At 39.8% G+C, this 12,581-nt stretch overlaps 1 protein-coding gene across 3 annotated transcripts in view; it reads right to left on the minus strand.

Annotated features, from left to right (window-relative positions):
- SERPINB12 (serpin family B member 12) overlaps window positions 1-12,581 on the minus strand; it is a 39,191-nt gene that overhangs the window by 18,165 nt on the left and 8,445 nt on the right. For 2 of the 3 annotated variants that reach the window (XM_027869087.1, XM_027869088.1), the window contains exon 2: window positions 835-1,020. In XM_027869087.1, coding sequence (XP_027724888.1) covers window positions 835-1,020 — 186 coding nt within the window. Of the gene's footprint in view, window positions 1-834; window positions 1,021-6,344; window positions 6,356-12,581 lie in introns of those variants that run through there. The other variant, XM_027869089.1, reaches the window with a different exon arrangement.

Below are 12,581 nucleotides of genomic sequence, written 5' to 3' on the forward strand. Positions count from 1 at the left end.
GACTGATAAGAGACCCTATTCTGTAGCAGAAGGATTTTTGGGTTAGGGGTTTTAACATGTTGAAATCCCAATTTTCCTCACCACCGTCTTGTCTTGGTCTGGCATTGGCTCAACCATGTCAACTCCCTGACCCCAGTGTAATATGGGGATAATACTTTTATATAATAGGGATTGTTTAGAGAGAATCAAATGAAATCATATAAGTGAATGGAATTTGTTATTGATAAAACCCATATTTAAATGCCAGCTTATCATTACTCTTTCCAGGAGCATTATTAGCAAACTTGATTTCTGTCTAGAGGATCCTGCCTTAAATCCAGATCACTCTGGCTCTCACCGATTGACCGAGGATAGGTCCAAGGCCAAACCCCACTTGGTCATTGTTTGGGCCCTGTTTGACTGTGAGTGAATGTAAATTGGAATTGTTTCTGTTTTGGCCAGAAACCCTGAAGGTCTTTTCCTCCCAGTTTTTTTTTTTCCTGAACTAAGTTAAAGAGGCCGTTCTTTGCCTTAATCACTAAATGAGTATTGCCTCAGTCAAACTGAGACCTGCTAAAGACCTTAGCTTTAAAAGGCCAAGGTCTTCCGCCCCATTTGGGGCCACTTCCAGTCATCCTGACCTAAGTATCTGGCTCCAGAGGAGCAGAAAGTGAGGCTAGTGACTCTGCATAGCCCTCTTTCTCTTAAATCCAGTTCACTTGCTTGTCTTGGCATCACCTCCCTGATGTCATGGTCCTCTTCAGAAGGGCAAACGACAACAACAGCAAAGAACAGCTTTGTATGAGTACTTGCGATGAGCACAGAGGTATGTAAAACATGACAACAGGCACTTACTTCATTGATCTGGTCTGCAGTAGAGCGTTTAGCCCCAAGGCTAATCATGCCGAAGGCAGCTGAAATGCTCAGAGGACAGATAAAGATGTTTGCAGGTTCATCGCCTTTACTTAGCTTTTGGAAAAAGTCCAAGCAAAACTTGGTATTGGCTGTCACAAGGGAGTCCATTGTGAAGCTGAAAGGAGGCTAAAAAAGAAAGAAAGACAGAAAGAATTCTTGGATTAAAACATGTCACTCTAAATTCCACAGCATATTGCTATGAGCACTTATTCATTAAGATTTGAGAATATGAAATATGAAGTTCATAATCCTCCTGATACCAATCTGCTCCACTGCTGGTGCGATGCTCTCAGGAGTCTCCTTTGCTCTATAGTGACCGTAGTGACCTGTTGCTCTACGCTGTTCAGTAGCCAAGAAAAACTTCCTTTTCTGTTTTCTCCTCCTCATAATGCAGTGCCTGGCTCTGTCTAAATGTTTGCCCATTTCAGTTCAATTTTTCAAATGTCCATGAAGACCTTACAGCCTACCACACCTTGCCCTATCCCCTGAGGATGCAATTTTTAAAAAACGACATAATCCAAGCCCTCAAAGAGTGTACAGTCTAGTAGGGGAGATGAGAAATAAACATAAATGATAGAGGAATATTAGGAAGTGAGAACTGTATTGAATAGTGGTTGGAGAGCCAGGAAGAGCCGGGTCCAAGCCTCCCATCTGACACCCACTATCTAACCCTGGACAAGTCACTTAAGCTCTTAGTCTTCTAGGCAAATCTCTAGGAGGACGAAATGCAGGGAAGATGCCCATCTTGCATTGCTCCTGGAAGTTGCTCACCAGGAGCTCCCAGTACCAATGGAATCCCTAGTCCAGTAGGAAAAATAGAAAATAAGAGAGGAAAAAAAAAAAGAAAATAGGGCATGATTAAATATATGGAAGTCAAACAGAATGAAATGAGAAAAGGTGACACCTGAACTGGACTTCTTTGAAGGAGGAGAAATGTGTCAGTAGCTGAAGCTGGTTGATGTGAAGAGAGGAATCCAGGACAGGAGAGTAATAAGCACACATGCACAGAGGCAGAACAGGATGAGTTCAGGGAATGACGAGTAATCTAGTTTGGCCAATGTGTGAAGAGCAATGGTGTGAAATGAGACCAGAAGGATTATTTAGAATGAGATTTAAAGATGAAGTCCTAAAATAGAGTGGTGTCCATGGGAGTTGGCCCAACCCAGGATGGGCTGCCTTGGGAGGGAGGAAGTTCCCCATCAAGTGGAGACTGAGATGACCATTTACTAGAGATATTATAGAGGGGATTTCTGGTCAGATATGGATAGGATCAAATGACTACCAGGTTTTGTGATTCTATGGAATAGGCATTAAAGATATTCCAGAAATAGAATAAAAAGGACTAGAGAACTGATTTGATGTAGGCAGTGACAGAAGACCTTACACAAGTCATTTAACCTCTCTATCCCTCAGTTTCCTCATCTGTAAAATAAGGGGCAGCTAGATGGTGCAGTGGATAGAGTGCTGGGCCTGGAGTCAGGAAGACCTGATTTCAAATGCTGCCTCAGACACTTACTAACTGTGTGACCTTGGGTAAGTCACTTAACCCAGTTTTCCTCAGTTTCCTCATCTGTAAATAAAATGAGCTAGAGAAGGAAATGGCAAATCACTCCAGCGTCTTTACCCAGAAAACCCCAAATGGGGTCATGAAGAGTTGGACATGACTGAAAAATGACTGAACAAAAACAGCCAAATAAAAGGGTTGGGCCAGATGGCCTCTGAAGGCTCTTCCAAACTGTAGTCCTATGATTCCAAGGTTTCAAGCCTGGGTAATAACAAAGATGATGGTGCCACTGACAAAAATGAGGAGGTAAAGAGGAAGGGCATAGTTTAGAAGGAAGGTGACGTTAGTCCACTGCTGGACATATTTTAAGTGTCAGTGTGACATCCAGGTGGAGGTGCCCAGCAAGCAGAACTGATGCTTATGGGAGAGGCTGGGTCTAAAGCTAGAGATCGGAAGGGTTCGGAGTCATATTCACAGAGATGATAATTAAACCCACTCAGAAAGATAACATTGCTGAGAGAGAGTACGCAAAGAGAAAAGGGAAGAAGGCAGGATAGATCTTTGGTAGTCATCCATACTTAACAGGCAGGAGGAGGAAGACGAACCGAGATTGAGTGAAGATCAAGAAAGAGCTATCTGTTCTTTTTGTTATTATTCAGTTGTTTTAGTCATGTCTGACTCTTCATAACTTATTTTTGAGGTTTTCTTGCAAAAAAAAAATACTGGAGTGGTTTGCATTTCCTCCTGCAACTCATTTTACAGACAAGGAAACTGAAGCAAACAGGGTTAAATGACTTGCCCAGGGTCACACACCTAGTAAGTGTCTGTTTATTCTTGCCACTCCACATTTTCTGTAACTGGATTGAGATTATCTGCAGTAAATTGTTATGCCTTTTTTGTTGACTTTTTCATCTCATTCTCTATATGTATAAATTTTAGGACCTTAATAAATTTCAAAAGCTATAGAATATTAGAACTGAAATGGACCATATAAATCATCTCAGTTCAACTCTATGTTTTTCAAGATGGGAGGATACTGAGACCCAGAGAGGTTAAGGGACTTGCCAGGGGAAAGAACCTGACTTCTCCCCCCCATAATCCATTTCCAGTATTCAGTTTCTTAGAGACCTCTAAATACTTCCTTATGTCTTATTAATATCATTTTCCTCATGTTATTTCCTCTTATTGTTTATGAATTTAAAGCATAACTGGTCAACATCCTCTCTATGTATTTACCCTTCATGTACTTCTTGGCCTTCTGTTATCTCAGTTTAGCGCCCCTGATTTTTTTGCCTCTTTTCCAGACTTCCTATTTCCCCTCTTACATTGAGGTTGACATTATCTGATTTTCTCCATTACAATTATGGACATATAGTAGCTACTCCATGCACACTTATTCATTTAAATTCTATACATCTCTTAATGCAGAGAAGAAAACTAGAGAGAAGAAGACATTCTCAGGTCAAATGGATGCTAACCAGCAAAAGGATCACATCTCAATCCTTGAATAGTTAGTGCCAAGACATGCTCCTATTAACACAGCCAAGTACGTGTTCGCAATTTTTAAAAATAGCATCATGCATTATTCAGCTTTATGGTTCACACAGACCACTGCATTTTTTGTGTACCATACTCTACTTTGCTTATATTTTCCCCGCTGTTAACCTCATACTTCCTAGATAGCTAGATGGATTTCACCTGCTGTGTAAGGGGAGCATAAGCTAAGACCTCGTAAGGGTCTCAGGGTACTTCAAACAATGTTACTGGATGAGGGAGATGATTCTCTTTGTGAAATGGGATAGATTTTCAGCTGGCCCTATGCAGTGTATTCCAAAATGAACCACAGGGCTGTTGCAGAAGATGGAGAAAAGCAACTTCATCCCCAACCTCCAAGAGAAGCTGAAGGGTGACAAGAAGTCATAGAAAAGAAGTTGTGATGTTGAAAGCAAAATAGAAGAATACAGGCATAGATGCATCCTTCACTCTTCTTTGTGGCTAGAGGTGAGGTGTGTGGTCACTGGAGACTTTTTTCTATGTGTCTTAGAGCCCTGAAACCAAGTGTTATCTTTTGGGGCCCAGTGGAGTCAGGTAGCATGGTTCAGAGGAATCTGAGGACGGCAGTTCAAATCCCATCTCTGACTCTTAAAATTTGTGAGACCTTAGGAAAATCTCAGCCTCTCTGGACTTTAGTTTCCTCATCTGTAAAATGAAGGTATTGGACTTAATGGCTCTCTGAGGCACTATCTCTTTCTAGATCTATAATCCTAAATATGTATCCTATGTCCATTTTTATATGAATACTTATGTGAATTATTTTTTGAGTTCTACATTAAAATCAAATTTCTCACATATAAAAGTTACTTCAGTAGATTGACATATGTGCTTCTTAGCTAAAATTGTCAAGGTAGTTAATGCATTTTTTAGTTCTAGGTATTTAATAAATACCCCCATTTTCAAGAACTGTGTGTGAGAGAGAGACAAAGAGAACGTTTCTGAGCTATGATCAATTAGTAATCAATCCACAAGGTATTAGGGATACAAAGACAAAAGTGAAAGTCCTTGTCCTCAGAAAGCTTGCATTCCCTCCGGGAGGACAACATGAACGTGAATAAGTACATACAAGATAAGCACAAAGTAAATTGGGAGGTGGGGTAGGGCAACCCCAGCTCAGGGCATAAGGAGAGGCTGCATTTAGAAGGTGGAGCTTGATCAGAGTTTTGAGGCAAACAAGAATTTCTAAAAGTCAAAGGTGAAGTTGCAATGCATTACAGGCATGGAGAACAGTCATTGTAAAGGTGTGGAGATGGGAGATGACATGTCCTATGTGAGGAAAGCTGGTCAAGCTGTAGAGTGTGAGAGAGGAAGTAACGTATAATATCATTGGAAACATAGGTTGGGGTTGGTTATGAAATGCTTTAAAAATCAACCAGAGGAACTTAGATTTCATGCTAAAGGCAAAAGGGAGCCAATGGAGTTTAGTGTGATGTATAAAAAGTTTGAGAGACGTAGTTCCCGGGTAATTAATCATTGTATTAATCATGCTGACAGATAATTAGTATAAGGGGTCAGTAGAACTCTTAAATGCCAAAGACCCCTCATGGAAACCACTCAATGCTTATATGCCCTTGGAAAAGTGGGTGTTCCCCTGAGGGTAGCAACCAACTTTGATTGGTTAACCATTAAGGAGAAAAATGAGTATTGTAATGAGAGGTGGAACCATTCTAATGAGGGGCTGGGGTACATGACTTTGACCACTCTCATTCCCAGATCATCCCCAGTCTTAGGCAATCTAGACAGAGGTTCTACCCCCTACCCAAGCCTGAGTAGAACACAATGGGCTTCCACAATCTTTTTGACAAGATTGAGGAGAAGTTAATCTGATTATTGTCAGCAAATCCTTCAGAAGCTGGCTTAAGGATCTAGAAGGGGGGAAAAAAAAACCTGTATCTCCCCAGTAATTGCTTATTTATAATCATTTTTCTCATTAGTGAGCTAGTCAACAAGCGTTCATTGAGTTTATTGAGTAGGGGTGTGAGACATAGCCCGTCCTGCACGTTAGGAAATGTAACAAGACATTATCACCAAAATCGATAATACTTGGGTTTGAAAGACTAATTCTTTGAAAGATTAGGAGAAGCAGTCTTATTTAGAAATTGCATTGTTTCATTGAAGTTTGGTTTAGGCCCCTGACAATTTTCTTTATGTAGTGGTTAATCCTTTAAAAACATGTAATTGCTTAGCAATTATCGCTTTTATTTTGTTAGAGCAATTACTTCCAAAAATGGAGGTTTTCCAAATTTTAACATGTATACACACACATACCGTGGGTGCATTTAGCAGTTGAACAATGTTTTATACCTCAACAGAGCAATTTTACATGTATTCTATAATGTCTGCATGCCCACTGTGTTGTCCTCCTCCCAAAAAACAATTTAGCATTACTCACTTAGTAATCACTGTGTTCTTCAAAGGTAACTGAAAGCAAAAAAGGATGAAAGCCAAAGCCACAAAAAACTAGTTAGTTTCTTTCTGAATAATCACTAAATCCTATATAAGAGAAAACTAACTATGATTGCCAAATCCATCCATGGAGCATAGATACATAGAATGTGAGAGCTTAAAGGAACTTTATAGATTTCAATACTCTAATGTTTAAAAAAATAGCATCATGCATCATTTGGTTTTATGGTTGACTCAGACCACAGTATCTTTCTCTACCCTACTCTCTTTTCTCATATTTTTCCATTGTTGACATCACACTTTGTCAGATAAAAAGAGTGGCTCTAATATCTTTAGTATCAAACTGAGAGATGACAATTAGACATGATTTCTTCAGACAAAAAGAAAGAGGAGAATATGAGGCATTTGTCTAGATAATTTAGGTTTCAAAACAAACTGTATTGAAAAAAGATTGTCCCAAATGATGGAGTGACCCAACTTGATTCAAGTTCACATTGTGTAACTCGTAATTTGCCTTTGGCCTTTGGGAAGAGGTAGCAGAGTAGAGAAGAAAGGTCTTTCTGAAAGAGAGAATCTGTAACAAGAATCTCATTTGGAAGGAGATATTTTTAAATGTCATCAGCAAACAAAATAGCCAATCAAGAAATCATAAAATTATATACATTTTTTCTTTTTTTAAATTTATTTTTAGTTTTCAACATTCACTTCCACAAGATAATGAGTTCCAAATTTTCTCCCCATCTCATCCCTCCCCCACCCCAAGATGGCATGCATTCTGAATACCCCTAATCTGCTCTCCCTTTTATCTCTCACCCCCTTTTCTTATCCCCTTCCCCTTCAATTTTCCTATAGGGCAGGATAGATGTCTATATCCCATTTCCTATATATCTTATTTCCCAGTTGCATGTGAAAGCAATTTTTTTTAACTTTTGTTTTTAAAATTTTGGGTTCCAAATTTTCTCCCTTCCTCCCACACCACCCACCCTCATTGAGAAGGCAAGCAACTCGATAAAAGTTATACATGTGTAGTCATGCAAAACACTTCCATAGTAGTCATGTTGTGAAAAACTAAGTATATTTCCCTTCATCCTACCTGCTCCCCATTTATTCTATTCTCTCTTTTGACCGTCCCTCCTTAGCAGTGTTTGCTTCTGATTACCCCCTCCCCCAATCTGCCTTCCCCTCTATCATCCTCCTGCTCTCTTGTCCCCTTCTCCCCATTTTCTGTAGGGTAAGATAGATTTCCATATCCAATTGAGTATGTATGTTATTCTCTCCTTAAGCCAAATCCAATGAGAATAAGATTCACTCATTCCCTCTCACCTTTCCAATTATATACATTTTGAACTTGATCCTTACAACAATCCTGTGATGTAGGTGCTATTATTGTGCTATTTTACAGGTAAAGGCAACTGAGGCTGAAAGGCTAAGAGCTTTGCTCAGGTCACACAGCTAGTTAGTGTCTGGGGCAGGAATCAAACTCAGATATTGTGAACTCCAGGCCCAGCTCTATCTAGGAGGCAATCTAATGACCTTACATGATATGTTTATAAGAAAGGTTCAAGGAGAGAACCTAGAGGGCAGAAATGATTACTGACTGTGAGATCAGGAAAGTCGCCCTAGAGGAGATGGCATTTAAGTTGGGCTTGAAACGATGGGTAGGAATCCAATCTGTATATGGGGAAGGATGAAATGGGGAAGATGCTGAGTGGAGATGTAAGCATAGGGAATAACATGAAGAAAAGTTTGGAGGTAAGAAAGCATAGGTGCTTATCAATGGGGTGGTGAGGAGTCCAGGTTAAGAAGCTCATCGATTACCTGGAGGGAAGTTCTATGAGATAAGTCTTGAAAGGTAGGGTCGTATGGTATTATGGAGGTCCTTGAATTTCAGGTTAAGGATTTTGAACACTCCTGATTAAGTGATAGGGAGCTATTGAAGGATTTGAAGAGAGGAGTAACAGAATTAAATTTATGTATAAGGAAGATGCTTGGCAGTAGTACAAAGAATGGAATATATTGGGGGTGGGGTAAGAGTGGAGACTGAAAGATCGAGTTAGGCGCTACTGCTCCAGTCCAAGCAGGTGATAAAGGAGGCCTATATTAGCAGCTATGGAAATAAAGGGAAAAAATTGGGCACAATTGGCATGTCTTTTTAACTGGTAGGGGGAGGGCCATGGAAGAAACAAAGAAAACAGCCTCAGTTTCAAACACGGGGCACAAAATGGGTTTTTCTATGAGAAACAAGGCAGCATTGTAGCACGAACCTCCAACCCTGCTCCATCTCTTTCCTTCTGTTTTTTCCTTCTGGTGTGTTGTGCCAATGAGTAATAAATCAGCTTTGTTATTTCTCAATCCTAAAGTACTCTGATCAATTGCCTATGCCTGGGTTGGTTAATCCCAGAGACCAGTTTGTTTACTTTGGGAGACTGGTTACTGGAAAGGCAATTTTCTCAAGGGGGTTAGATTGGAATAAGGAGACAGTATATCTTTCACTAGAAGATGTACCTCAGCCGACAATTGCTGCCGGCACGTGAGGCCAGCAAGCTAAACTGATAACAGTCAAGGCTTCCATTTTTAATTGCTTGGGAAAGGTTAGGTCATTAATCACAAATAGTTTTCAATTGGAGTCTCTATCATGAATCATGTGTAGAAAACAACTACATTTAGAGCTTTTCTGGTTCAATTACAGTTGTAATTTTGTGTTGCCATAGCATTTTGTCCTTAGGAGCCAGTATTTCTTCTCTATTACTATGTATGCATTTGCATTTGACAGTAGGTTTTCATATGTGAAGAAAGTTTGTTCAGCAGAATTTGGGACTGTGTACATAGAGATCAGCTGGGTCTTGAAGGAAGGGAGGAAATTCCATAGACAGAGATGTGGACTAGACTACTGTTGTCCAAAGAACCTACTATACTATACATAAGAATCCTTATGGCTTGCACATTGACTCAGAAAACCGCATATTAATATTATCTGTTTTATTTTATTTATTTCATTGATATTTCCCAGTTATATTTTCATCTGGTTTGGACCACACTAGGGAGCGTTGGGGGTCACGTGCAGCCCACACATTTGACACCTTTGACTAAACCATTCCAAGTCTGGGGGACAGACTTCTGGACTTCATATTTACTTAGAAGCATAAGATCTCCCAAGCTAGAATGGAGCTCAGAGTTCATTTAATCCAACCTCCTTTCCCATTTTACAGATGAATAAACTGAAGATGGCCTGCTGTGGATGGTATTTAGAATGCTATGTACTGGCAGCTTCCTTGACAGTGATCTGGGAACCAGAACAGTGCTCTATGGGCGTCTCCATCTATGCCAATGATGACAGAGTGATCTGAAAATCAGGAGAAAAGCCCTCTCTGTGGCATTGGCTGCCAGTTGTAAGGCACAAATCAGTATGAACCTTTATCTATCATCACAGGGAAAATATGTTCTTGTCTCCTGTGGAAATCTGATGACTAGATGGAGTTCAAGTCTGTTGACTACTTGCCATCAGCATCATTTGGCATTTGGCCAGTGAGTATTTTTTGTTGTTGTCATTCAGTCGTTTCAGTGGTATCTGACTCTTTGTGACCTAATTTGGGGTTTTCCTGGCAAAGATACTGACCATTTCCTTCTCCAGCTTGTTTTATAGATGAGGAAACTAAGGCAAATAGGGATAAGTGACTTGCCCAGGATCACACAACTAGTAAATGTCTGAGGCCAGATTTGAACTCAAGTCTTTATGACTCCATGGCTGTCACTCTATCCACTGTGCCACCTAGCTGCCCGCTGTATTTTTTTATTGGAGGCTAAAGAAATCTGATCACAGTGTGTGCTTGGGTGAAGTAGAAATTGAAAAGATGAAAGAGCCTCATACAAAAAGATTGGTCTCCACAATAGCCTTTATCCATATCCCAAAAGTAATTGCCTTTTCTGGGAGAAATTTGTACAATAATTAAGAGGCTTACAGTTGGATGCATCAAAAGAAAATGGTCTTGTTAATAAACAGCTGTATGGACCCTGGATAAGTCATTTTACTTCACTTAGTCTCAGTTTCCTCATCTGTCAAATGATTGGATTAGATTGTGTGATCATTTACAGCAGGAAACATTAATAAGAATAATAACATAGGCATTTAGGCAATTTAAAGATTTCCAGGTACTTTATGTACATTTTATCCTATAAGCCTCACAGTAACCTAGTAGAACAAGTAATGCAGTAATTGGTATGCTTATTTTACAGATGAGAAAACGAGGCTTATGGAGCTTGAGTGACTTGCCCACAGTCACAAAATAATTAAGTATCAAAGGCAAGATTTAAACCCAGGTCTGTGTCACTCCAGGGTTATACCACTCTACGCACTCACTATACCCTGCCTCTCCTATAATATACATCCATGTAGCATTTAACATTTACAAAATACAGTTATCCTTTCCACAACACAGGGGTTAGGGGCATAATGCCCACTTGATCTGGAAAATCCATGTAAAATTTTTTGGCCCTCCCCTTTGTACCAGAGAAGAAGTCAGAATTATTATGGTATTAAAAGATTAAAATGTTGATATTAAACAATACTATACATATATTTTAGCATTTCTGAGTTTCTAAACTTTTTCTTTGTCATCTTCAGCTTTCACAAAACTCCCGAAAAATTCCCATCTAATTTCTCATTCTGAGCATGATTTATCAAAATCGCGATGGGGAAAGTAGCAATGTGGAAGAGATAACTGTATATCATATATCCTAGCTCATTTGATTCTCTAGATAACCGTGTGAAGTAAATAATAACACCTAATATTTATATTGCACATTACAGTTATTAATTCAATTAAACAATTCAATTTAGTTCACCAAACCTATTAAGTGCTACTGAGACAGGATGAACCTATGTGTCATTGTAAATAAATTCAAAAGCATTTTTTGATCACTTACTATGGGCCAGACATTGTGATAAGCACTGGTGATACAAATACAGCCAAGCAAGACACAAAATAATCCCTGCCTTCATGAAGCTATGTTCTAAAAGAAGACAGTACATAAAGTTGACAAGAGGTGGGAGGAGTAGAGATAAGACAAAGACACAAATTACTAGAAGTTACAGTATGGTAAATGCGTAGGAGTAATTCCAGAAGAGAGAACCCTTGTCCATCTAGAGGTTAGGAGTGGGAAGAAGAAACTCAGGGAAGGCATTGTGAAGCAGAGGTGGGGCCCAGGCTGGACCTTGAAGAGAGGGAAGGGTTTCCGTAAGCAGGGATGTGGAGAGCAGACTCTTTCAAGCAGGAAGGTCAACAAGTACCAAGACCCAAAAACAAGAAAAGGCAAGACAATATGGCGACAGTGAGTAGTCTGTTTGGGCTGGGCATGCAGTAAAATGAAGGAGAATATTTTCCAATAAGTTGAGATGTTAGCTTGGAGCTAGATTACAAAGGGACTAACTTGCTAGATCAAGGACTGTATTATATTTGCTTCGCAGCAGAGAGTCATTGAAAGATGTGAATAAGAACATGGCCCTGTCAGACCTATAAATTAGGAAAATTACTCTTTGGCAGTGGTATGGATCTTTGAATTAAAAAGGGGGAGAAACAAGAAGCAAAGAGACTAGTTAGGATGCTGCTGCAATAGGTCAGGTGGGTGGTAATGAAGCCTTGTATTAAGGTTATGGCAGTGGGAGGAGAAATGAAAGGGTGGATACAAGAAAACTTGTGGAGATACAATCCACCGGAATTGGCAACTGATGGAATGTGTAATCTGAGGAAGAGGGCAGAGTCAAGGCCAATCCCAAGGCCTCAAGGCTGAATGATTGGGAAGAAGGGTGGCATCCCCAACAGAAATAGGGAAGTTAGGAGGTAGGATAGGTTTGGAAGGAGAGTTCAGTTTGGGACATGTTTAATTCATGATGACAGTAGGACATGAAGGTGCAATTGTTACTCAGGCAGTTGGATATGCAAGACTGGAGCTCGGAGTAAGTCAGGGCTGAAGACATATAGGTATAGTCCTTCATTGTAAGCATAGGAGAAGATAAAGTTACAGATGAGACAGGGTGGAGAGGACAAATGAGGTACCAAGGACAAAAATCCTAAGGAACCCATGTTTAGGGTACAGAAAGAAAAGCCAGAGAAATAAAAAAATAATGAGCTATTAGAAAGAAAGAGGGAGAGCCATGGGATTACAGCAGCCAAGGGAGAAGAGAGAAAGATTAAAGAGAATAAGGACTTTTTAATTTTTAAATCAC

Source organism: Vombatus ursinus, unplaced genomic scaffold (assembly GCF_900497805.2).
Source record: "Vombatus ursinus unplaced genomic scaffold, bare-nosed wombat genome assembly UNPS02014791.1, whole genome shotgun sequence".
In the NCBI taxonomy this organism is placed as follows: domain Eukaryota; kingdom Metazoa; phylum Chordata; class Mammalia; order Diprotodontia; family Vombatidae; genus Vombatus; species Vombatus ursinus.